Here is a 26,293-nt window from a genome sequence, read left to right on the forward strand (position 1 = left end):
GGAGTCTTGTCTAAGTTAACTTATATTTGTGTATTCAAATATAGTTAACCTAAGTAATTACTAAGTACTTACGCTTCCTCATACACGTTGCGCAACGTGTAAGCTAAAGTAGTGAGTCAAGTTAGACCCACTACACCTGGTAGCACTTTGTAGTCCGTCCAACGACCGACTGCTTGACGTTCGTACGCGGTGTACGAACGCGGAGCCGAGGACCACATGAGCACGGAGGTGCCCATGGAGAGCTCCAACACGCCTGCAACGCATGTTGCACGCGCTGACTGCCCCCACCTGTCTGACCCAGAGTGGGAGGCCCTCCAACGACTGTCAACAGTCATTGGGGAGGCGGCGATAGCTACAATGCTGCGTACGCTATCGCCGACGGAGCAACATGGTGTTGCTCTGGGGTTCATCATGAAGGAGCAGCGTGACGCTGCTTCCTCAGTGACGGCGTCGTCAGGGACGACACCGCGTGCTCAATCATTAAAGTTGAGCGTAAGCAATTACGTGGGAAGAGAGGGCGAACCTGTAGTGGGTCTAACTTGACTCACTACTTTAGCTTACACGTTGCGCAACGTGTATGAGGAAGCGTAAGTACTTAGTAATTACTTAGGTTAACTATATTTGAATACACAAATATAAGTTAACTTAGACAAGACTCCAAGTAGCTAGTTTAAGGTAAAATGAGAACTGTATTGCTTGTAAATTGATCTTCCTCTAAAATCTGCTAAAAACTGTTTATCATCTATGAAAGGGTTGACAGCGGCTGGCTGTCAGAGCCCCGCTAATATGCATGTCTCTGATTGGTAGAAAGATGCTGCTTTCTACCAATAGGATCTTTGGGTATGTGTGGACCACTCACTGTGGTGGTCCACTTCAATGTATCCATCGGTGTGTCTTACACCAATGTGAGGAAGTATCCAAAACGTTTAACAGATAACCTATCTGTTAAATTCACAAGTGGCTTGCAGCCACTTGTACGTGTAACCCCGTTACATCTCCTCCGATGGCTTGTCGAACTCGACACAGCCATAGCGGCTCGACGCATCGTCGACCCGCTGTCGAAGGTCGCGTTCGCCATGTCCTGCCTTGGCGGACGCGCAAGGAGTTGGGCGTATGGACGCCGACTCTCCGATCCTACGTGCTTCAGCACGTACGAAGTGTTCAAAGAGGAGCTCAAACAAGCGTTTGAGCCCCCGCAAAACGAGTTCCGGTCGAGGGCGGAGTTCCTCGACCTTCAGCAGGGTAAGCATGACGTCCATGCTTACGCGTAGCGCGCACGATATTTGGTATCAAATATCGTGACTAACCCGATTGACGAGGCGACCAAGGTCGTCACGTTCGTGAAAGGGCTTAGAGATGGGCCTGTGAAGACCTATCTCTTCCGAGAGTACCCGAGTACTCTCGAAGCTGCGATCACTCTCGCAATACAATAAGCGTTTAGCCTGCGGCAGGCTAAACTGCATGTGAACGTGCCGAGGCCGCAACCGCGCCCGGTAGCGAGGTCGGGAGGTCCAGAACCAATGGACCTCTCGAATGCAACAACTGCTGGTTATCAGCAGCAGGGAGGTAACGTGCGATGCTTCCGTTGCGGAAGGATCGGTCACTTTGCACGGGAGTGCACAGCTCCCATGCCCCCTGGAGATGGCCGTCGTGGCGATGCTAGGCATCGCCGCGGACCAACAAAAAACGCGAACATCCAGTAGGCGCGGGGTGCCCTACTGGTAATGCAGTCGCGCGTGCCGACATCGGGCACGCGACACTGAGGACTGCAGCCCCCAGTGAGACCAGCTCTCACTGCAAGAAACAAGATGACAGGCCAAACCTAGTCATCTTGAAGGTTTACTCGAAGAGAGCGAGTGACTCTCTTCGAGCTTTGGTAGACTCAGGCGCGTCGAACAACTTTGTTCGACTACGAAGCCTGTCGAGACTTGACTTCGAGGAGGTAGATACACCTCGAAGTCTTCTGGAGGTACGATTGGCAACAGGTGCCATCGTGAAGACTGAGAAGCGCGTCGTGAACGTGCGCTTCTCGTACAAACAACAAGTGTTTGTCGAACACTTTATCGTCCTGGACCTGGACGATAAGTTCGACGTAGTAATGGGCATGCCGTGGCTTGCACGGCATCATCCGGTGATAGACTGGAAGAAGCGCACGCTCGTGCGCTTCGGACGCGACAGCGGAACAGAGAGCGATGGCCCTGTTACCGCAGCGCGCGCACCAGCAGGTGCGCGCGGCTCACCAGTCGAGACAGCGCTTTATGCTGCTGTCCCGGAGTGCCCAAGAAGTGCGCGAGGGCGCGCACAAGTGAGACCCACGTCGGCAATGCTGCCGACGTCGGAAGACAAAAGATGTGTTGGTTCCGGGAACCAACACCCACGTTCAAGCGTGTAGGGACAGTCCCTGACCCGAAGCGGTCAGGTCGACAACGACGCGTCGGCTCCGGGAGCCGACGCACCCTCGGTCATGAGGGGCTCCGCCAATGAATGGCGTCGAGGTGACGAAGGCGTGTCAACTCCGGGAGTTGACGCTGCAAACAGTGCGGACGGTTGCAAACGTACCGCACTGACGCAATTACATGCTGTCGTGCAGCCGGGCTGCACGACGAAGCGCTATGCGATCAAGCCGGGCTTGATATCGCGCGCCCGCAGACAGGGTCTGCCGGCGAAGGATCACATAACCGTGCAGCCGGGCTGCACGAAGGAACATGCGGTCAAGCCGGGCTTGATACCGCGCGCCCGCGGACAGGGTCCGCCGGCGAACGACTGTCCACGGCCGGGCCTGGACAAGAAGAACAACTGTGCGGAGCCCGGCTCCGCACAACAAGAAGACGGCGCAAGCGGAAAACGCTGCGCAAGTCTCGGTCCGGGACCGAGACGCAACAAGAACAGTCTGCTGGGCAGACTGGGGCGGTGACGCCGGACGTCAAGACGCTAAGCGTCTTGACGCGCACCGATACTGGATTCCAGTATCGTGACATGGAACTCGCTAGTCCTCCGACGACGGCGTCGGAGTTGACTTCGCTTCCAGCCATGAGCTGGAATCGCTTCACGCGCGACTTGCACGATGGACGCATCGAGCAAGTCTGCGTTCTTTCGGACAGCGAAAGAACGGCGAGCGAGAGCGAAGAGCTGAGGCAGCTCTTCATGGGAAGTACCACTGAGAGTGAAGACACTCTCAGTGCGAAGACGAAGCGAGAGCGCTTCGAGGAACAAGGTTGGGACTCGCTGAAGTCGAGTCCCTATTACGAACTGTTGAGGGAGTACAAAGACGTACTCCCGGAAGAGATTCCTGCGGAGCTTCCGCAGGATAAGGGCATTCAGCACGAGATTGATCTCGTGCCGGGCACGAAGTACTGTGTCACGCGGCAGTGGCCACTGCCGCGAGAGCAAGTGAAAGCGATCGACGACTTCTTTGAAAGTCGTCGTAAAGCAGGACAAGTGCGGGAATCAAAGTCCCCGCACAGTGCTCCGACGTTCTGTGTCAAGAAGCCACAGGGAGGATGGCGCATCGTTCATGCCTACAACAAGCTGAACGATGCGACGGTACCGGCGCAGACGCCGATACCACGAAAAGATGTTATCATCGGTTCGATGGCCGGGAGCACCGTTTACAGTGCTCTCGACTTGCGAGATGGATTTTATCAAATCCTAATGCGTGAGAGCGATATCCCTCTCACTGCAGTGAGCACGCCAAGCGGCATGCTCCGGGAATGGCTAGTAATGCCACAGGGGCTTAAGAATGCCCCTGCGACTTTCAACAGGTGCGTGACGCACTTGTTGCGCTCGGTGCGCGACTTCGCACCGAGCTACTTCGATGATGTATTCATCCACAGCCGGGCTGTGGACGGGAAGACCGACGTAGAGATGCACAGGGTGCATCTCCGGAAGCTACTTGAGCTTATGCGAAAGCATAAGCTCTACGCGAACCTGAAGAAGTGTATCTTCGGGGCGAGCGAGATACCCGTCCTCGGGTGTCTCGTAGGGAAGAATGGTGTTCGCCCTGACCCGGAAAAGGTCAGAGTGATAAATGAATGGCCAACGCCTTCAAGTGTCAAGGAACTGAGGCAGTTCCTTATTTGGCCACGTACTTGTGCAAGTACGTGGAGGACTATGCGGGCAAGATCCGCCCGCTGTCACAGCTTCTTAAGAAAGAAGCTGTGTGGAATTGGACACCCGATTGCCAAAAGGCATTCAATGCAGTCAAGCGGGGCTTGACTGAGGCGCCGATCTTGGCAGTGGCTGACCAAGATCGCCCATTTCACGTAGTGTGTGACGCATCCGATTTCGCGATCGGATGCGCGTTATGCAGCACGATCACGAGGGCCGTGATCGTGTCGTCTACCAATCGCGTCAGCTGAAGCCAGCTGAGCGCAACTATCCGGTGCATGACAAGGAACTCCTTGCCATGAAGTATGCACTCGCAAAGTTCCGAGTGTACTTGCTTGGGAGTAGACCATTTGTGGTCTACACCGACCATGCTTCACTGCGCACCGCAGTGAAGTCGCCACACATTTCACAAAGAATGGCGAGATGGCTCTCATTCTTTGCGGAGTATAACTTCCGGGTCGAATACAAACCCGGAAGATTGAACGTGGTGGCCGACGCGTTATCACGTCGGCCGGACTATGCAGAAGCTGTTGACGTCAATGCCATTGACGCCATGCGATCGAGCAAACCGACATCATCTCTGTTGGATGACGTGAAGGCCGCGTACGCGCACGACGCGGACGCGAAGCTCTTGCTGGCCTATGGCACAGCGCCTTCTGACAAGTCCCGTCAGAAGCTGCCCAAGCACCTTCGAGCGCGTGCACACCGCTTCCGTGTGCACGACGGACTGCTACTCTACAACGCAGTCGACGACAACGCGGATCACGTTGTCGTGCCAAATGACCATGACCTGCGACTCAGGATCATGTACGAGTATCACGATGCCCCGACTGCGGGACATCTCGGACGTGAGAAGACTTACGTCCTTCTCACGCGCGACTTCTACTGGCACCACCAGTATAAGTGGGTGCGCAAGTACATCCGTGCTTGCGAGGTATGCCAACGCGTAAAGCCTGCGCCATTCGCGCAGGCTCCACTGCAATCACTACCGACTCCGTCGGAGTGTTGGAAGTCCATGTCTTTGGACTTCATCTTTGGTCTTCCCCCGGACAGCGGAGGGAACACCGGTGTTGTGGTCTTTGTAGACCGTTTCAGCAAGATGGTACATCTTGCTGCGGTGCCAGCAGAGGTGACCGCGAAGCAGACGGCCCGTCTGCTCGTCGACATGGTGTTCAAACACCATGGCATGCCGTCCGACATCGTGTCGGACAGAGACCCGCGCTTCACAGCGCACTTGTGGCAAGAAGTGTTTACACTTCTTGGAAGCCAGCTTTCCATGTCGACTGCGGATCATCCGCAGACGGACGGTCAAACCGAGCGCGTGAATCGCGTGCTCGTCGATATGCTGAAGAGCTACGCTCACTCGTTCCAATACTGGAGCGAGTGCTTATCGATGACAGAGTTTGCCATCAATAACTCAGTGCATGCCTCGACCGGGCATACACCGTTCTACGTGAATGCCATGCGGCATCCACGCCTCCCGAGTTTACTCGGAGTGATGGCTCCCACTTTAAGTGGGGGAGGATCTACGACTGCAATACAGCAGCCGCAGAAAACCGCTGACACTTGCACAGTGTCAGCTGCAACAATGGACAAACCACATGAGTCTGCGCAGGGCGCAGACTCCCCCAACAACATGGCCAACGACCACGGGTCTGCGCAGGGCGCAGACACCGCAAAGAACCACGCAGAGGCCGGGCCTCTAGCGGAGAGCGAGCTGAATGACTTCAGCTCGGATGCAATCAGTTTCATCACCAAAAGACAAGCCGTGATTCGGTTTGTCCAAGACACTATAGCAGCTTCTGTTGATCAACAGAAGCTGAACGCAGACAATGCGGGCAGAGTCAACACAAATTAATTTAAAGTTGGTTCATTAGTTTTGTTAGCTACACAAAACCTGCCTAGACATGCAGTTTCGGATTTCGGAGCAAGCAAGCTTGCTCCGCGCTTCATCGGGTCGTTTACTGTGTTGGCACGGCACGGCAACGCATACACGCTAGACATACCGTCTAGCATGCGCCTCCATCCGACCTTTTACGTCGGACGGCTGAAGCCATACCGGCAGCACGAGCCATCTAGCTCGGCTGACCCGAAGCCTCGGCAGGAGCCGAGGCAGAAGCGGAGGACTTGGCCTCGGCGACGAGCAACCTCTCCTCCAGCGCGCGGACGCGCTGGAGCAACCCCTTCATCTGGGTCCCCAGCTCGACCTGGATATTCGAGGCGGTCTGCGAGACCACCGCGACTTGGGCCTTCTGGTTCGCCAGCTCCTGTTTCAGGGCGGCGAACTCAGCGCCCTGCAGACGCTCCACGACGGTCACCCGGTCGTGGAGAGGCGCATACTGATCAGCCCGGGGCTGATCATACCCGGGGCGTGTTCCCACCCCCGCCACCGCCGATCCGTGACGCCCGCGGCTCAACCCGCTGGATTGTTGAGCGGATAGTTGACCATAGTATCCCGAAAACGAACCCTCAAGGGGCTCGTTTTCGTATTCGTTGGAGAGGATTTCCTCCCCATCGAGATCCATGGGAGCCGCGGAACGTCTTGCTGGAGGACGTTCCGGAAATGGTGAGGGCGTACGAGGAGCAGTACGCGCTGGTGCAGCGGAAGTAACACGAGCGCTGCGATCATCGCTAGCGCCCGAACCCTCACGTGCTAAGAACTTAGCACGGAGCTCTTTGAGCCTCTCGGGCACACGGAACGACGTGTACCCGTTCAGGTCGCGGTCGCTCAAGCGGACCGCGCCTGGAAAGCACTTCGTGCACTGAAAGCCCTCGGGCACAGCGCACGGCACATTTGCCTCCTCAGCAGCAACATGAAGTTGCTCCAGCTTTCCACGCTTCGAGTACGTCTCGAAGCGATCACGCGCTTGCTTAATCCGATCACGGTAAGCACTCGGCCTCTTGTTGAAGTTCTCAACAAAGGCGTTCCAGCTTTGACAAAGTGCCTGCCATTCGGGCACTTTGCTGCGAGAAGAGGTCTTCTTGCTTTGAAACCATCGGAGTTCATGAAAGAGTCCGATGTAGTAATCGCGCCTTTGATGCGTTTCCGCATCAAAGTGCAGCTCGGCAGCCACAGCGTCATCTTTGATGGCGCTGCATACGTACAGCGGCACCTCATTCGGAGGTACCGAGTTCCCAAACCGGTCCGCGATCTCGGACGCGGACGGCATCCATGGATCGCGCGCTGCAGGCGCAGCGCGCGGAGAGCCTTGAGGTTTAACATCACGCGCTGCAGCAGCAGCGCGCGGAGTACTGAGAGCCCCAGCTAAAGCGAGTGGGGTATCACTCTCAGTACGCGAACGCTTCGAACTCGAAGCGTCCGATTCGTCCCCTTCACGCGGGCGAACGTTCTTGGTGTGAGGGTCGAGCGATTCGCTCGACACTGAGTCTTTACGCTTTGAGGGCGAGTCCTCCTCGCCCTCCATGTCTTCATCGTCGTCGTCGAAGTCGACGACGTCGCCGTACTTCGCCTTCTGGCGTTCGAAGTAGTCGTCGATGGAGAGATGACTCCCCACCGACTTTGCGGACTTCTTCTGAGGCGCGCTCATCGTTGAATGAGCGCGGGTTTCTTCTCCAAACGCGGAGAATTGACGAATGGTCAATTCCAAAAGATTGACGTGCGGGGACCCCGCGCGTCTAACCTTAAGGGGGGGATGGTGTAACGGGGTTACACGTACAAGTGGCTGCAATCCACTTGTGCTTTTAACAGATAAGTTATTTGTTAAAAGTTTTGGATACTTCCTCACATTGGTGTAAGACACACCGATGGATACATTGAAGTGGACCACCACAGTGAGTGGTCCACACATACCCAAAGATCCTATTGGTAGAAAGCAGCATCTTTCTACCAATCAGAGACATGCATATTAGCGGGGCTCTGACAGCCAGCCGCTGTCAACCCTTTCATAGATGATAAACAGTTTTTAGCAGATTTTAGAGGAAGATCAATTTACAAGCAATACAGTTCTCATTTTACCTTAAACTAGCTACTTGGAGTCTTGTCTAAGTTAACTTATATTTGTGTATTCAAATATAGTTAACCTAAGTAATTACTAAGTACTTACGCTTCCTCATACACGTTGCGCAACGTGTAAGCTAAAGTAGTGAGTCAAGTTAGACCCACTACAGGAGGTATGGAAGGACGATAAGTCATAGGTGGTGAAGGAGGATGACAAGGGTGGAGGAAGTAATAGAGATTAGGCCGTGAGTAGTTGAGTTACTCAGCTCAGCCTGAAGTTGTTATGCTATGTCTAAAAGAATAGAGATACAAAACCGATGACGCGTTAGTGGGCTGCGAAGTAACCCGAGTTCTGACGGTGTTGAGCATGTTGGCATGTTTTTATTACTACCACGCTGAATAAGTAAGTTTTCCACAATGTAACGGAAATGGTTATTGCAGCAATTACCAAGCCACGAGGCACTAGCAAAAGCAAGTCTCGTACGACCAAGCAACTTGAGCTAACGTGTGAAGATGTGGCTATTAGATATGTTGCAGGCCCATCGTAGGTCTGCTAGATGCAGCTCACCTAGTCCGCTTTACTCACGCATAAGACAGTAAGTTTACCTAAGATGATAAACACACAAACACACCAAGAGATGAGGATGAAAACGACCAACCATCACATAATACATGGCGCACAACAATCGCAACTAGACCAGTAACGATTCCAAGCCAGCGAGACCTAGGGTATCGTCCAGAACGTTGACGTAGGTCAATAAGCGACGATACTACTGAGTATGTAATAATATTCGCGCTGCTACTTTATCATAGAGTGTTGCTCTGCGGATCGCAGCAGCCGTGCTTGCCATTTCAGTTAGCACATAGAGGAACCCAGCGTATGAGTCCGAGTCATGCCCTTCAGTGCTGTAGTTGGCGACAAGTTGTCCACCTCCACGACGAACGGCAGGACCTCAGCCCACAACACATTCGGCAAGTTGTCTGCATGCATCACTGCACGCATCTTGTTCACGAGAACTCCATTCATTTTCTCGACGAGGCAGTTTTCTTGCGGAGTGTAATGATGAGTAGGAATAAACGCAATGTAGTGCTTGTCCAAGAACGCTACCAATTCATTACTCGTATACTCTCCTGCTCCATCACTCGTGAACCGGGAAATTCTCTTACCATCAGCAACAATCCCTCCAATAAGCCGCAGGGTGTTGCCAGCAGCTCCACTTTTGTGCTTCTGGACATGGCACCACACGTAACGTGAGCCCTCGACGTGAATCAACTGGAAGTAGCGCATCGTTCCTAGACCTGGTAAATATGTGCCCATGTCACACACACCCGACGTCATCCGCTCAAAGCTCACCGTAGCTCGCTTGTCCGTAGCGTTGCAGTATGTCATTCGTCGTCTCTAGGCAGACATGCAGCTCAAGCATTTCAACTTCGTTCGCAGTTGTTCCGACGAGATGTTCATGCCTTTGACCACATCATGATTCACCATGAACTTCAGCGGGAAGATTATTTCCCGGGTCGTATACCGGTCGGGTCGGCCGAATGGGTCGTGTGATTTTGCCGACCAAATCATCAGGCCCGATCCGTACTAGTTAAGATATCGTGGACTCTGCACGTCGTACAACTCACAAGAAAATCATGCATTCAATACATCAGGGAGTCCCTAGTTCATGGCGTCCGCTACGCTCACTACATCTAGCCCCCTACCACGACGGTTCAACTGCTGAGCGCGCAGCGATGTCTGGTTAGTACGTTGTGCGCTTCATCTCGGTCACTACACGTTTGCAGCTTGGATCTCATCCTCATCTCCGCACTCACTAGGCTCAAATGAGTAGTCCGGAAACACCTCATCACTTGAGACGTCTTCTCCGTCGTCATGATTGCCTTCATTGCCGTCATTGCCCGTATCTCTAAATTCATCAGTGGAAGAATCGTCACTTTCTTCAAATTCTTCTTCGCTTTCAGAGTCATCACAAGCATCCGCTTCGGAGAAAAACACTGGTTCTGGGAGCTCTATACTTTCCTGAATCGCCCGCTGAGCGTTCTTCCTTCTCTTCGCGTTTAACCTGTTGCCTCTTCTTCGCCTACCTTGAGCTACGTTTGTCAATTTTGCAACATAGTTCTGGGAAATGTCTCTGATGACTCGCACGAAAGTGGCAATGTTGGGATGCGGAGAAGGGAATGCTTGGTTCAACTCCCTGTTAAACCGCTCAAGCGGGTTGTTGGTCCTGGCCACCAAACTGTTTTCGAGCCCAAACACGTGAAGGAAGGCCCCATAATGCTTCTGACGAACACGGTAGACACGGCTCTTGACTTGTTCTTCGGTCAAGCCCTTTCGAATCACGTCATCGTCACGATAAAACTCAGCGCTCACTTGCTGCCACACATCATGGACTGACCTCGTCAAGTCACTGATCGAGTAGTTGTCAACCCAGATCTTCATTGCAGTCGTACAGTCAACCATAGAGGTTGCGGGCACCATGGGTTGCCTGCACGTGTGTGTATTCACCAACTCGTAATCACTCTCAGTAGGCCGAATCGCTAAACGAGCTTTGCACCCCGTGCCACGATATACGCTGCATCGGAAAACGATCTTGCGGCTCGAAGCCCAGCCCCGAGTGTAGGAGAAGCCCCTGTGGTTGATTGTGGTAGACGAATTTTTCGTTGATGCCCTCCTTCCCGGTGGGCTTTCTCGGTTTTGATTCGGATTGTCCTGCCTCGTCATTTTGCTGACTACGCTGCCCGTATAAAGAAATTTGAGAAGTGAGCGTTTAATGTCACTGAGTGTGTACCGCATCATGTTGCGATGGTAGCTTCGGATCGTGGATAAGATGGTATTTTCCAGGGTAATATCGGCTGTGCAGATGACAAGACGAGATAAGGTCCAGGTAAGACGGCCATAAGTAAGTTTGTGAACAGATTGCAGTCAGATGTTCGTCGCAATTGGTATAACTTCCACCAAAGAGCGAGCCTGAGCCTCAAAGTATCCGATCATCAGCGACCCCATCCACGACCATTAAAACATACGACCCACTTACACAGACGACCTTCTCGACGACCCGACCAGTATACGACCCGGGAAATAGTCTACCCTTCAGCGATGCTTCATTAAGATGGGCCAACCGCTCGTGCCATCTCATCAGCGGACTTGCATCTGCGTTTAGGGTCGACATCACCACTGCATTGTTCTCGACAAAGGTTCCATTATTCAGCCAATAGTGTTCTCCATGAAAGATGAACTCCAAGCATTTGCCCTCACGCGTTAAAAACATCTTGCAAGGCAACTCATTCGGTGGACTAGTGGTCAATACCCATCCTGATTTCAATAAAAGACCAAGGCTGAGCAAATTCACTGGACCAGAAGGGGAAAACTCCACGTTATCGAGCATTAGTGTCAACGGCATTGATCACCACGGACCCGCACAAATTTCCGTGCGTAATGCCACCGTCCCACATCTTGAACGACGCCTTGGACTTTTTCAATCGCGTAAACAGCTCGCGCTCACTGCAGACATGCGACGTGGTGCCCGAGTCCAGCATCCAGTCGCCGCTCGTGCCGTGCTGACTTCCCTTCATCGCTATGCCGATGAAATATTCACTCTCTGAACTACTGCTGCTACTGCTTTGCTCTTCCTCGTTCGCTTCCACCACGAACCGCATGTAGCCCATTGTACCAGCGGTTGGTGTGCTATTTTGCTTGGGTCCACCAGTGTCTCCGTTTCCACCCTTGTCTTTCTTTTTCTTCTTCTCATTTTCTTGCGTGTTGCTCTTCCCTTGTTTGGCTTCTGACTGCTTACTTTTGTAGTGCAATCAATCTTTTCTCGTGTGACATAGCTTGTGGCAGTGATAGCATCGAAAGGCTCTGCGCTTGCCAGCTCCAGTAGTCTGCACAGGTTTATACTGTCCCGGACCAGCCAAAAGACGGACCTTGCTTTGGTTGTCGGTCCAGAGACTGACCCATTAGCATTACCACCGAGTTGCCGCCATTCGGTGCTCCACTATTCGCAGCTGAGTCTGTATCCATCTTTTCCATTTCATCACGAGACAGCAACGCATTCTTCACTTGTTACAAGGTTGGGCGCACACCCTGCCGGTAGTAAAAGTCAAACTTTGTCGCAAGTTCCCGATGCACCGCACAAACTCCCATCAAGAGTAACTGAGATAATTCATTGTCTTTGATCTCAAAGCCAGGCCCCATGTGTCGAAGCCGCTGACGAAGAGAGTTCATCTCTTGAATGTAATCCGCCATTTTCTTCCCCGGCGTGTACGAGTGCGTGTACGAGTGCGTGTACAGCTCGCGCTTCAGGTGCACCGCATACGAAAAATCTCGCTGCGTCTTCTCAGCGGTCAAAGCCTCCCACATTTCTCTCGCTGTGTCGAAGTTCCACACATTCTGTGCATCAGCACCCTTCACACCACGTATGATTGTCTTCATGGCTAGACGATTACATTCATCATCTGGCGCTGCAACACTGGATCCGTCTCGTGACGGAGTTCAGTACCAGTTACCACACCCCACAATTCTCTCTGCTCCAAGTACAACTTAAGTCGCATCTGATAAACTTCAAAGGTATCGTCAAACTTGGGTGACTTGCTGCTGCCAAGTGGTTTGTGCATTTGCATCACAGGATTAGCACGTGGCTGTCCACCAGGCTGCCCCTGAGGTACTTCACCCACCGCCGCCGCGGGCTGGCCAGCAACTACCGCCGAAACCACTGAAGACTGTCCTCCAGACAGATCCGATACCGCCGTCGGCTGCCCATGCGTGTTCGAGCTTGGGGCTTGTCCACTCGAGCTCATGTTTTGCGTTCCTTGACTCGACGTCACTTGGTTTGGGTCGCTGCTCATTTTAGTTCTGTCCGCAAGCCTTATTTGGGTTCATAACCTAGCAGACACTGCTGCGGAAGATATCGCTAGCAGAGTGCAGGCTGGGTCCTGCTGCGTAGGTGGCCTTGCAGACGAACAGCAAAGAGCGGCTGCGTCACTTAGCTCAACTGGAACGAAAACGAGAATGCTTTCATTGTTCTCTTTCTCTCCTACCGCATACTCCCATATGCAACGCGTCGTACAGGAGGAGGGAAAGCTGTCGGACATGCACAACAGCAACTTCAACAGTAACCCCCCCCTTTAGTCTGTCGTGTCCCAACTAACGGCGCGCGGATCAACTTGTCTCGCGTCCGACCTGGCTCCAGCATGAGCGACCCTCACAGCATTCACCAACGTGAAATGTAGCCATCGGGATCAGCCGATTCCTGCTAGTCGTCAACAGGTTTAGGGAACCCGAGGCGGCGCAAAACTGCCCTGATCTCGTCACTAACTCGGTTGATCGGCGATAGAGGTGCATGTAGGGTTGCCAAACGAGCAGCTCAAACGGGAAATGTGTGGGCTGATCGCACGCACATGTTGGAAATAGATATCGTTCGGAGACGCATGGCTGTGTGGATGCGCCATAAAATGAGAAGGATCTCGCGATAATGGCGCCATTCATCATGGACATCGTGGTCGGACGGGAACATCACCACCTTCCACCCCAGGGAGCATCGAAAATCTGGAGCCTATGGTTCTGCCACAACACCTGGACGGGGTCAAACTCGACGAAGCAATGTGTAGTAGCCTCTATAGTCCGGTAGCCAGGGCGAACACTGTGTCGCGCCAGCGGTGATACTGCATTCAAGTGACCCTGGCCTATAGACTGGAGGTTTATTGGCTAGACTTTCGGTATTTGCCAGTGGGGGTACATTTTACAATTTTTTTGCCAATAATTGGGTCAATTTTATATTGTATTGAGGTCAGTGTAGTCCAGTAATAAATATATATAGAAAAACTGATTATTTATTGTATTGCACTATTTTTTTCCGACCTATGATCTCGACCGGCACGACAGCTTCGTCGATGTCGAAGTTGGTCTCGGTCAGCGAGGCTCGCGCCGCGTCGGTGAGCTGCTCCCACTGGATCAGGTCTTGCGTGGTGCCGATGTCCGTCGTGACACGAAGGCCCTGCTTGGCTCCCCAGTAGGTCGAGTACGAGTCAAGCTTGATACTGGAGCCGACGACATGCTCCGGCTGCACGGGCGCCTCCTTGTGGAAGCTCGGTCCGAAGGACATGGAGACGCCTAGGAGGTTGGAGTGGTCGGCCGAGGGCTGGTCGACCCAGACGACGGCGAACTCCCACTCGTGGCGGTGGCCCGAGTGAAGCTTGTGGACATGCTGGCGGCCCTTGCCTTGGGGAAGTACCAGGCGTACATGATGGCGTACTTGTTGTTGTACCAGGCGGAGCGCGCGTATACCTGGGACCCCCACGCAGATCCCTTGCAGTCGCCGTCGTCGGCGCCGCTCCACTCGAGGCCACCGCTCACCGAGCCGTCCGCCTGAACGGCAGGGTACAGGTGGCATTCATCGATGATGAGGAGCTGAGGTTTGTACTTGATAGCTGCCTCTGCATCCGTGGCGGGTGCGGGTCCACAAACTCCCAGCAGCGGTGTTGGCATCTCCTTAACGCGTCTACGACATCGTACTTCGGATGTCGTTGGAATATCCACAATGCGACATTGAAACGACTGTCGAGCACAGCCGATACCATGGCAGCGGTAGTGCATCCCTCGTGACGATAGCAGTGCAGTCATTGAACGATTTCGAGGTGCCCTCGTTCTGCCGCACGGTCTATAACTACCGTAGTGCATCCTCCAGTCCTGTGGGTGTCCAGCCATTGCACAACTTTGAGGTGGTTATTCTCTGCTGCTGCGTCAAATGCGTGGGCAGTGCACCCTTCACTTCGGTGGACGTGAAGCCATTCCAGGACGCCCAAGAGTCCGTTCTCAGCGGCCTGATCCGTCGCTGTGGTTGTATAGCCCTCAACCCGATTGGCTTGGAGCCAATTACTACTGTAGTAATCACATCGAGGTTGCCATCAGCTGCAGCCTTGTCCATTGCGCCGGTAGTGCAACCTTCGGGTCGTTTTGCGTCGAGCCACTTTACCGCCTCAAGGTGTCCATTTCCTGCTGCGAGGTCCATTGCGTCCGGCGACAGTTTTCCTTTCCTGTTTGCATGGAGCCACTTGACTAGCTGGAGGTTTCCATTTTGTGCCGCGGAGTCCATGGCGATATTTGTGCAACCAATAGGGAGGTGCTTGTGCAGCCACTGCACCATAGCGAAATGGTTGTTCCGTGCACCGCCATCCATCGCAGAGGTAGTAAACTCTTGGGAGGCGTTTTCATGAGGCCACTTTACGATATCAAGGAATCCGTTTCGCGCAGCTAGATCGATCGTCTGCCAAAGAAAATATCCCTCCGGTCGTTGTTCATACAAGAACTTTACAATCTCAAGATACCCTCCTGCAACTGCAGAAAAGAAACCTTGCCTAAAACAACACTCCACACCGCTTTCGTAAAAAAAAATACGCACAGTATCCAGACGTCCATTGAGCGCAGCTTCGACGTCAGCTCCATTACCTCGACATCGTTGTGGGTGATTGCGCAGTAACCACACGAGAACATCGAAATGTCCACCACTAGTTGCGCGATTAAGATGAATCTGAACTTGCTGCTGGGGGGCAACTCCATCCGTCCCCGATAAATCATCACCGAAATCGTCACGCTCGCTACGATCCTGCTGGCTCATAATCCACTTGACCACCTCCAAATATCCGTTACCAACAGCCTCAATCATGCACCGCATTCCGCGGGTTTACTACTGTCGACAGACTGCAGACCACTTGAGCATGTCGAGGTTCCCTTTCCCAGCAGCGGCAGCCAACCACCTCTCCAACATCACGGCCGACGCCGTCGAGACCCTGCTCTTCATCCACTTGGCCAAGTCGAAGTGGCCCCCTCGAATCGCAGCCGCCACCTCTCGATCCGTCCACCACACGTCGCTCCGGTTTGTCGCCAGTCACAGCAGGATCTCCGTTCTACCGCTTGTCATAGCCTCTGCGACCACCGTCGAGTGCACGTGACGCCCCTGATATTTCGTGGACAGTAGCTCGACTAGCGTCATATCCTCCCTTCTCCGTGTCAGTGACGCAGCGCTGAGCATCCCTTCCGCAAACTGCCAATGTCGGACGCCGGGGAACCACAACCCGCTGTCCAGGGGCTGCTGTTCTTGTCTGTCGATGGTGCGGCGCACTAAGAACTGCAAATTGGCCTTGCATACTTTCGTGAACGTCCAGCGGACAGACCAGTCGAGCAGTTCGTGGAGTTTTTCCACCACGTGGGGCAGTCGCAGCACCTCAGACCATTGCGACACGCGACGCTTACGCAGGTTAACGCGGGGATTTCGTCCACTTCGTTGCAGTCCAGAGAGGGGGTGGGGGCGCGCGGGTGATGCTATGGTAGATGAGGGGTGGGCGTCGTCATGCCATGGACGATGAATGACTTTCAGGAGCAGTATTTCGGGAACGAGGTTTTTGGGTTTCTAACATGATTAGAAACACCGGCTCGTTTAGAAACGCGAGTTTTCTGGTCGCAAAAAAAAAACAGTTTGGACACTAAGGTTTTGGATCGGAAATGTTAGAGGAAGGAGTAGCAGAGGAATGGAACAGCGAAGGACAGCGTGAAGGTGCTGAAGGGAGAGGTCTTGGAGGAGGAAGGATGCCCGGAGGTGCTTGTGTATTAGCGGTCAAAAGATGGAGTGAGGACTCAATTATGTGGTCAACATTGTACGGGACAGCCCTATAAGTGAGTCTTATGTTCCCCTGCAAAACATCAGCACGTCGGAGATGCTCAACTTTAGCAGTCAGTATCGGATCAATTTAGTCAAGTCTGCCAAGTATTTCGTTTCTTAAGTACGTTTAAAAGTGCGCCTGGCAGGGTTTAATAGTAACACATTGTGCTTGGCGCTTTGACAATAGTCTCAAGGATCGTTGGAGAAGAACAAAGAATAAGTGTTGAACAGTGGTCAATTCCCGAGACGATTCATTATCTTGCCAGCACACGAAGATTGTAGCACGCGTGCCGTCACACGAAGGAGAAAGCATAAGTCAGACACCATCGAATCCGCTAGAATCGTGTCTGTCGAGCCCAAATATGTCGCACTTGACCGTCTTGAGCTTACCATCTCCCACCTTCATCCCTCCGGCACATTCCGCCGTGCAAAACTTTCAACGTCAGCCCGTTGCGGCAGTTTCCGTTGTCGAACTCACATGAGTTCAAGTAGGTGATGCCATCGCTTCCACATACGAGATCGGAATCCTTGGAACATTCAGATTCGGCGCAACTGGAGGAGCCGGAGGAGTCGTCGGTGGTGGAGGTACCGACAATCACGAATGCGGCAATTAGAGCCAAATGCGTGAACTTCATGGTGGTTGACTTGAGTACAGCGGACGTGTTGTGGTCTTCAGAAATTGGATAGTGGTTTTCACAAGCGAAGCTGCGAGTTCCAGCACTATTGATCCCGACCGTAATAAACGGATCCAGTGCAACACCGTTATCGGTCATAAAAAAAAACGTCAACAAAAACCTCATTAAGGTTTTTAGTCAGGTTGCTGTGATGACCTCCGTGAGTCCGTCTGGCATGATGTGGGGTCCACAGTGTGTGGGCCACACATCATGTGGCAGCTTCACGATCCACGTTGTCTGGGTTTAGAAGCCCTAAGTCAGGAATCCTGACCGCACATTGACGACCCGTCCGTCCTTCACTGCTGGACAGTCGCAATAGGATCACCAGAACCCATGTTGCACGAATGTCGCTCGTGTCATGTGCCCCCCCCGAATAGTGGACCGTCTTAAATTGAACGCTGCCAACTTCAATTTGTGTTCTAGCTTCTGCTGGTACTCGTAAGTAACATTGAGAGTCTATCTCCCCGTGGGCGGTCGACTGGCTACCTGCCGCGAATCAATCAAGCAAGGCGACGAAGGTTGGAGATCCCAGATATCACGGTATCCAATGTGTCCTTTTGTCTAACGAGTCTCCCTGATTTCTAGGGACCCCTCCACCGCCGGCAAACGCTGTCCGTCCGCTCACTTTCCAATCTGCTCCGCGATCCCAAGGCCCCAACCAAGCTCCAAGATCTCTCGCTGCTCGGGATGAACATCTTCGCCGTCACCGCTATCGCCATCGCAGTCCTATCGACCGTCGACGCTGTCGAGCAGGCCTCCGTGCACCTCCGCGTCCACTCCAAGGGCGGGTGCACGATCACCAACGAGTCCCAATGCGACGGCCAGAACTGGACGGGCAGCACGTGCTGCGCGGACACGAGCTACGAGTGCCGCTGGTCCGACGACGGCCAGAATGTCAAGCTCTGCCAGAAGAAACGGTACTAAGTGCCAAGGCGACAACGTCAGCGTTCCTGACCGGCATCGACTGTAACATGCCAGCTCCCTGCACCTGTTTACTTTCGTTGTAGCTGGGCCACCGGCCAAGCTCCCTTCCATGAGGCCACAGATCTGTAGCCAAGTCCAGTTCGTAAAAACTGAAACGAAAACACTATGAATAGTTCATTCATCACGGCATGTAGTAAATGCATGGCGTGGAGTGCTGTCTTGACCGAGGTTTCTTTTCTGCAGTTGCAGGAGGGTATCTTGAGATTGTAAAGTTCTTGTATGAACAACGACCGGAGGGATATTTTCTTTGGCAGACGATCGATCTAGCTGCGCGAAACGGATTCCTTGATATCGTAAAGTGGCCTCATGAAAACGCCTCCCAAGAGTTTACTACCTCTGCGATGGATGGCGGTGCACGGAACAACCATTTCGCTATGGTGCAGTGGCTGCACAAGCACCTCCCTATTGGTTGCACAAATATCGCCATGGACTCCGCGGCACAAAATGGAAACCTCCAGCTAGTCAAGTGGCTCCATGCAAACAGGAAAGGAAAACTGTCGCCGGACGCAATGGACCTCGCAGCAGGAAATGGACACCTTGAGGCGGTAAAGTGGCTCGACGCAAAACGACCCGAAGGTTGCACTACCGGCGCAATGGACAAGGCTGCAGCTGATGGCAACCTCGATGTGATTACTACAGTAGTAATTGGCTCCAAGCCAATCGGGTTGAGGGCTATACAACCACAGCGACGGATCAGGCCGCTGAGAACGGACTCTTGGGCGTCCTGGAATGACTTCACGTCCACCGAAGTGAAGGGTGCACTGCCCGCGCATTTGACGCAGCAGCAGAGAATAACCACCTCAAAGTTGTGCAATGGCTGGACGCCCACAGGACTGGAGGATGCACTACGGTAGCTATAGACCGTGCGGCAGAACGAGGGCACCTCGAAATCGTTCAATGACTGCACTGCTATCGTCACGAGGGATGCACTACCGCTGCCATGGTATCGGCTGTGCTCGACAGTCGTTTCAATGTCGCATTGTGGATATTCCAACGACATCCGAAGTACGATGTCGTAGACGCGTTAAGGAGATGCCAGCACCGCTGCTGGGATTTTGTGGAATGGCCGTACTCGTATGATCCTGCCGTGATTAAGCTCAGCTTTGCGGAGCGTGTCTTGGTCTACTGAGTACACTGCGGTGGCTCACTCTGCGTCCATGACAAATCTGTATTGTTTCAAAGCAGGGGTTTGTTTGTAGTTCAGTACTTTGGCTGAAACTGCGACGATATGCACGGCGGGTGCTCACGTGCTTCCCTCCGATTTTTTTCTATTGTGCCAAAGGTACTAGGATAAATCTTCCAGTCTCAGCTCTTAGTTGTTAGATCAACACTACCGTGCAGAACTTGCAGATTTTGCCTGCATTTAGCTAAATGGTTACAGACTGTAACTTACAGTAGAGCCAAGTTGAAGCCCAAATTCAACCCATGTAGAACCAGGTTGAAGCCCATATTGAACCCATGAAGAAAGCCACATTCAACCCATGTAGGAAGCCCAAATTCAAGGAATGAAAGGGTACTCCAGAACGACCAGTCACAGATATCGATCAAGAAGACAAGTCCAACATGGAGCACACTTCGAGCAAACCGCTGTTGACGTCCGTCCGCGTCGTGTGCCAGTTGGGCCCAGTCGTGCTTCACCTGCCTCATGTAGCTGAGTCGATCAATGAGTTTGTCGACTGCTCCGTGCGCTGGACCCTCGTCAGCGCTAGTCGCGCCAATTTGCCGCACCTGTTTCGTCGTCTCTTGGAGTTTGGCGTAGTCGACCCGTTCCACGGTATCACCAGTCCACGCACCAGCAGCGGCTATCGACAGTGGCAGTTCAATGAAGGGTTGCTGTATTCCGTCCGCAACGGGAATCTGGAGCTGGTGCAGGGGCTAGCGCAACACTTTGAGGGATACCGAGTATGGCGATCGGTAGTTCACCAGGCTATTCGGCTTGGCCGGTTGGAGATCTTACAGTGGCTTGATAGTCACAAGGTCCACACGGACTGGTCGGATTGCTTTGTCGATGACGGGATCCGAGAACAACACTTGGAAGTCGCCAAGTGGCTGTACGAGAAAACGCGGCCGGAACTCGCATCTGCGGTGAAATACTGGGTTATCATTGCAGCGGGCAACGGTGACCTTCCATCGCTTCAGTGGGTCTGCAGTCTTTCCACGATTGCCAACCCTTGGCATGGTCTTGACAAGGCAATACAGCAGTGTCATTTCGATGTGGTAAAGTGGATCTTGGCGACGGAACCAATTGGTTTGAGCACCGATAAACCTCTTGCGATCAATCTGGACGGACCAGCGGCCAATGGACGTCTTGACATGATCGATTGGTTGCTGCGCTATGATCGAGATGCGTGTTTCGTGAACGGAAGTGACCTCGAAGCTGCGCGAAAGGGCCATTTCGAGATCGTACGTCTGCTCCGAACAAACAAGGTCAAGGGTTACTCCGAGCGTGTTCTTAGAGCTGCGGCTGAAGGAGGTCATCTCAACCTTGTGAGGTGGCTGTGCGAGCACGAAACTCCAATTCTGGCTGGTTTCGCGGACAATGCCACCGACATTGCGGCTACAAACGGGTTCCTGGATGTCGTCAAATGGCTACATGAAAATACAACCCAGAGGGCCACCACATTTGCGATGATTGGAGCCGCTGCAAATGGCCACCTTGAAGTCGTTCGGTGGCTCCACCAGAATGCAGCAGAGTCTTGCTCGGCCGACGCTATGGATCATGCTGCCCGGTCCGGACATCTTGAAGTCGTTATTTGGCTCCACGATCATCGTGGCGAAGGATGCACGCCCAGAGCGATGGACGGAGCAGCCAGCAATGGCCACCTCGATGTCGTAAAGTGGCTACATACGAATCGGACCGAGGGGTGCACGACTAAGGCGATAGACAACGCTGCTGCTAATGGACACCTAGCTATCGTGAAGTGGCTGCATTTCCACAGAAGTGAAGGCTGCACCACTGATGCAATGGATTTCGCCGCCGTGAACAACCACTTAAACATCCTGCGCTGGTTACACGAATACAGGGTGGAGGGGTGCACTGCCGCAGCCATGAGAACCACTGCAAACGCAGGTCATGTGGAGACATTTCAATGGTTACTGGCACATCGGTATGTAGGCGATACAGCCGACGCATTGGAACGTGCTGTTCGAAATGGCCATTTCGACATCGTGCGTTGCCTTTACCAAGACGGTCAAGAAGATGCGTTCGCAAAAGCTCTCCGAAATTCCTTCAGAGGCTGTTGCTGCTGGGAATTCATGGAGAGGAGTAGAATCTCCGGCCCCACCCAATTCGAGCGTCGAGTTGTATCGAAATTGTTTGAGTAGGTACGGAGAAGAATGCGATAGCACGTTGTGGTACCATCCAACAGTAAAGGAAGGCGAGAAGTATAGCAGTAGTGTTTGTGGGAAGTTTAGACTAGGACGACCTTGATGCGTCTGGGGTGAATTTTGATCTTGATGGGGCAGGCACATCGTTGTGATGAGTTGACTGATAGGAAATTACATCGATCGATGCAGCATCAAGGACGGAGACTGCATGGCTGCGCACAACGGACACTTGGGCGTCGTCCGCTCGGTATACACGAACATTGTCAAGGGCTGTTCGGACCGGTGTTCATTGCTGTTGTGGGCGCTGGTCATCTACACCTTTTCAACTTCAAAGCGGCAAATTAAAAGTTCAATACGTCAAAATGTAAGTTCAAAACGACACACACAGATAAAGCTGATAATATTGTGTGAGCAATTATGAAGGGGTATAATTTAATAAGGTTTTTCTTAGCGGCAAGAACTCGCGCCAAATCTACTGGACAGCAGCAACACCAACGTTTTGTTTGCGTCCCTCCAACTCATTTCCCATTTTTCAGCACGATATCCTCACCACTCCAAGCCTCTCCGCCACCAAGCTCAATGCGGTACGACGACGCCACCATCAAGCGCGTGTTGCGCGCCGCCAGAGCCGGACAAGACTGGCTCGGCGTTGCTGCCAACAACGACGTGAACCGACGCACTGCGTACCGCTGGATCGCTGCTGCGCAGGAGAGCGATGAGTGAGCCGCGTCTCCAAGAAAGACACGCGGTGACAGGCGCAGCGCCAAGATCGACGACGCGCACGTCGACTATTTGATCTCTCTCTTAGATGAGAACTGCTACCTGACGCTCGACTAGATGGTAGACGCGCTTGAAGGGCGGTTTTCGTTGAAGGTGTCGCGCCAGACGGTCAAGCATCACATCGACGGCAGAACGTACACCGTGAAACAGACCCACCGTGACAACAATTACCGGAACCTCGAGCGCAACCAGTTCCTTCGGCGCGACTACGTCGTCAACCTCCTGGCCTGCAAGGCTGCACGTAAGACTATTTTCTATGTTGATGAGACTAACTTCAAACGGTGGTGTTCTCGTCGCCGCGGCCGGAGCCTAAAAGGCAAGCGCGCGGTCGACAAGAACACGGCAAGTAAGGGTTCCAACATTCACGTGATTGCGTGCATCTCTGAGAACGGCCTCGCGTACTCAGAGAGGCGCTTTGGCTCGTTCACCTCCGATAAATGCAATGAGTTCATGCGGCGCCTTCTTCGTCACATCTCCCTCACGACCCCGCTTGATGACGTCGTTATTGTTGCGGATAACGCCCCCTGTCATGCCAACGTCGATGACGTCTTCAAGGAGGAGGCGTTCTCGGAGGCCAAGCTGCTGCGCCTAGGGCCATACTCGCCCATATTAAACCCGATCGAGAATTGCTTCTCTACCTTCAAGGCGATGGTCAAGCGATTTTTGGCCCGCCATCGCCAAGCTATCCTCGAAGTCCCTCCGCATCGCACCATCAAGGAGCACCGGGAGCAGTATTTGCTGCTGGCAGCGGACCTGCTATTGGAAGAAGCTATTACCCCGGGTCGTTGCCACAGGTGCGCGCTGCATACCATCAAGTTCCAACCAGATGCTATACAGCTGAATGACATGCCTGTAGGCCAAAAGGTAACGCAATATAAAGTGTGGCGTCGGATCTTTTTTATTTTGTGTCGTTTTGAACTTACATTTTGACGTTTTGAACTTGGAGTTTGCCACTTTGAAGTTGAAAAGGTGTAGATGGTGTCACGTGGCTGCACGACCACCGCGGGAAACGCTTACACCAATAATGGGATAATTCTCCCACCCCGGTTGATCATGTAGCGATCAACGGGCATTTGGACACGGTCAAGTGGCTGCACGAGAACACCGCAGAGAGTGTCATCGCTGCCGCCACGGATGCGGCAGCCAATAACAACCACTTCGACATCATCGAGGCTTCCGACCGGAGGTAACTCTGTGGAAGATGAGTGCTGGGATGGTGCATCGTGCTGGATTACCACAACCGTCTTCTCAGCACGAGACCGCAGTGTTGGAACTTTACGCTTTGGTCGATACTGTACTTCCGGTCGACCTCAAATGGACTGATGACCGATGCGAGCTGAACTTGATTGCGCTGGATGGAGGAGAGGCCGCGTTGCCACGCCAAACCATGCGCAGCCAGACTGGCCAGCCTTGCCTTGAGTGGCTACCTTATGCGGAGATACGCCACCTCTTCGCGTGGGCTGCACCGGCCTCTCTCGGACATGCGCCATTTCGCTGGTCGAGGCGCTGCTTGGCAGCGCGGTCACGCACAGATCGTCCAAGCCCTCGCACAACTTTCTTGGAAGGACATCCGTAGCATCACCGGCGCTACAGGCTGGGGTGAACAGATTTTGTACCGCCTGAAACTACAAGCATTCACTCGCTGGGACTCCACGCGTAAACTGGCTGGATGCCCGGTGGCGGAATGTATGCAGCTGGACGTGGATACTTGCCACACATTCTGGTCATGCATAGGAGCATCTTCTCTCTGGATGGTGTTTTACGCTCCATGGGAAGAGATAGGACTGCTGCCTTCAGATCACAGGACGTCGGCTACTTTTGGGCTACAAATCAAAAGCGTTCCCCATGGAATGTGGCTGCTGTTAGATGATTTGCACCGCCACGATACAGAAGCAACGGGAGATGCCATCCGGAGGCATATTTTTGCGCTACTGAACATGTGCTGGAGCCTTGGTGTGGTGACTACGTTGAAAATGATATGGAGGAGACGTTGTCTACATCGAGACCCTCTCGAGGATTCCTCTGCGGAACGGGCGGCTGCAGGCTTACACGGACGCCTTCGCTCTACTTACCTTACCATTCGAGTCATTAGCACTTCTATGACGACTCATCTACATCACGCTGCGGCCGCGCGGTTATGCCATCTTGCGCTGACCTCGCCCTCCCCGGGATTGGCGCACCTGCCTCGCCCGACCCTAGACACACAGCACACATTGCTGGTTCTCGCGGCAACCCAGGACCTGGTAGAGCTGGGTCGGTAATCCTGGGACTTGGCGGGACGACGCTCCAGCCTACTGTTTTGTGGCTGGCTAGTATCTCCTATGCGTCCCAGACAACGAATAATGGTGCTAAATATCGCGCACTGCTCACTGGTTTGCGGTACGCTATGCGTAAGAGCATGCTGCGGCTGCACATAGTGGGAGATAGCAACCTAATTATGACTCAACTGCGAAAGCGGTGTGTGCCGAAATCTCGCCACCTCCAAGGACTCTATGGACAGTGCCGATTGCTGGCTGACCATCTCATGGTGGCCTCCTGGTCACATCACCTACGTCATTACAACAAGACAGCGGACGGGCTTGCCAACATAGCCATTGACACAAAACAGAGTAAGCAGGCGATGGGGGAAGACCTGAGTCGCCTGCCGAACCATTGAACACAAGTGGTCGCGTTCCTCCAAGCGGACGCAGAACACTGGATGAACAACAGTCAGGATAGGGAGGACTTCAGCTGGGCCTCCAACACAGTCATGGGCATGCCTTAGTCGGTGTGCATCTGCTGCCACTCCACTAGCGTAGACAGCAACCCGCTTGTTGATCTGTAAGCAACAGATGCACGGGCATTTTCTTGGTCGTTAGCTGGTCTAATGACTGTAATGTACCTCACCTTAAAACGTAAACTTTGACATCGTCAAGTAGTAGCATGACAACAAGCAGGGAGAATGTATGACGGACGCGATGGATTCGGTGGACATCTCGAGCTGGTGGAATGGCTGATCAATGCGAACGTCTTCATCTTCATTAACAACACAAACTCGTTCCCACCCTGGACCATCCCTTCGGTAGGGCCAGCCAAAGCGAAAACGGGGCCGATAGCCCATGTTTTCAAATAGGCTTAGGTGAATCAATTATCCATGTTTGCCAAAATATATTACGAATAATTTACCGGGGTGGTAATTTATGCTGTCCATGTTTTGGCTGTGTTTCGACATGTCCAAAACATGCTGACAGAACGAGATGAAAATTGAAGACTGAACGACGTATGGAGTTGTCGGTGGCGGTAACCCCCCTCCAATTTGGCATGAATCTCTACTACTCTCTGTTATGTATACATCCCAAGAATCATGGCAGCTCCACGACACAACATGGAAAACATGACAGTCACACAAAATGATGCAGAACATGTATTGCATGCTTAGCAGTTACTTGCTTATTCGTCTATGCTGACATTGTCATTGCTTGTATCGCTAAAGTTCGCCTCGACACGAATAAAATCCCAGCGTCGACGTAGTAGTCCCGTTGGTGAGTAGTCATTGCCTGCCGCTTTATCCAGACGCCACCAAAAGAATAAGATGATGAACAGCCCACAGTTGTCGCTGTCCTTCTGGATGGGGCTGTGCACAGGCGTGATGGTGTGCGGTTGTGGTAGGCTCTTCTCCGAGAGTTCATTCGCCGGCTCTACCAGTAGATTCTGGTTCGCCCACTTGCCAAAACTGTCGTAGCAATAGATCGTCCCCCTTGGCCGGTCTACTACGAGACATGTCCAGTGACTCCCGTTGATGTTGAGCGGCTTGACGACCATGTCTT

General features: G+C 53.1%; 4 protein-coding genes across 4 annotated transcripts; 2 read left to right on the forward strand and 2 right to left on the reverse strand.

The window, feature by feature from the left end:
• Window positions 1–11,443: 11,443 nt before the first annotated feature.
• On the reverse strand, window positions 11,444–11,734 carry IUM83_03892 (Gag Polyprotein; the record flags this gene model as incomplete). Its single annotated transcript, XM_067927925.1, has 1 exon — window positions 11,444–11,734. One exon carries the CDS (start codon window positions 11,732–11,734, stop codon window positions 11,444–11,446), a length of 291 nt encoding a protein of 96 aa, XP_067793671.1.
• Window positions 11,735–12,131: 397 nt separating this feature from the next.
• IUM83_03893 (necrosis inducing-like protein NPP1 type) lies at window positions 12,132–14,552 on the reverse strand (the record flags this gene model as incomplete). The annotated part of the gene is made up of 3 exons (XM_067927926.1): window positions 12,132–12,436; window positions 13,926–14,271; window positions 14,352–14,552. 3 exons carry the CDS (start codon window positions 14,550–14,552, stop codon window positions 12,132–12,134), a joined length of 852 nt encoding a protein of 283 aa, XP_067793672.1.
• A 3,531-nt stretch (window positions 14,553–18,083) lies between these two features.
• Window positions 18,084–18,449, forward strand: IUM83_03894 (putative lectin; the record flags this gene model as incomplete). The annotated part of the gene is made up of 2 exons (XM_067927927.1): window positions 18,084–18,313; window positions 18,404–18,449. 2 exons carry the CDS (start codon window positions 18,084–18,086, stop codon window positions 18,447–18,449), a joined length of 276 nt encoding a protein of 91 aa, XP_067793673.1.
• Window positions 18,450–22,544: 4,095 nt separating this feature from the next.
• IUM83_03895 (Replication protein A 70 kDa DNA-binding subunit) lies at window positions 22,545–23,365 on the forward strand (the record flags this gene model as incomplete). The annotated part of the gene is made up of 2 exons (XM_067927928.1): window positions 22,545–23,281; window positions 23,344–23,365. 2 exons carry the CDS (start codon window positions 22,545–22,547, stop codon window positions 23,363–23,365), a joined length of 759 nt encoding a protein of 252 aa, XP_067793674.1.
• Between the last annotated feature and the right edge of the window lie 2,928 nt (window positions 23,366–26,293).

The sequence above is a fragment of the Phytophthora cinnamomi genome, assembly GCF_018691715.1.
Source record: "Phytophthora cinnamomi strain GKB4 chromosome Unknown Contig27, whole genome shotgun sequence".
NCBI lineage: Eukaryota > Oomycota > Peronosporomycetes > Peronosporales > Peronosporaceae > Phytophthora > Phytophthora cinnamomi.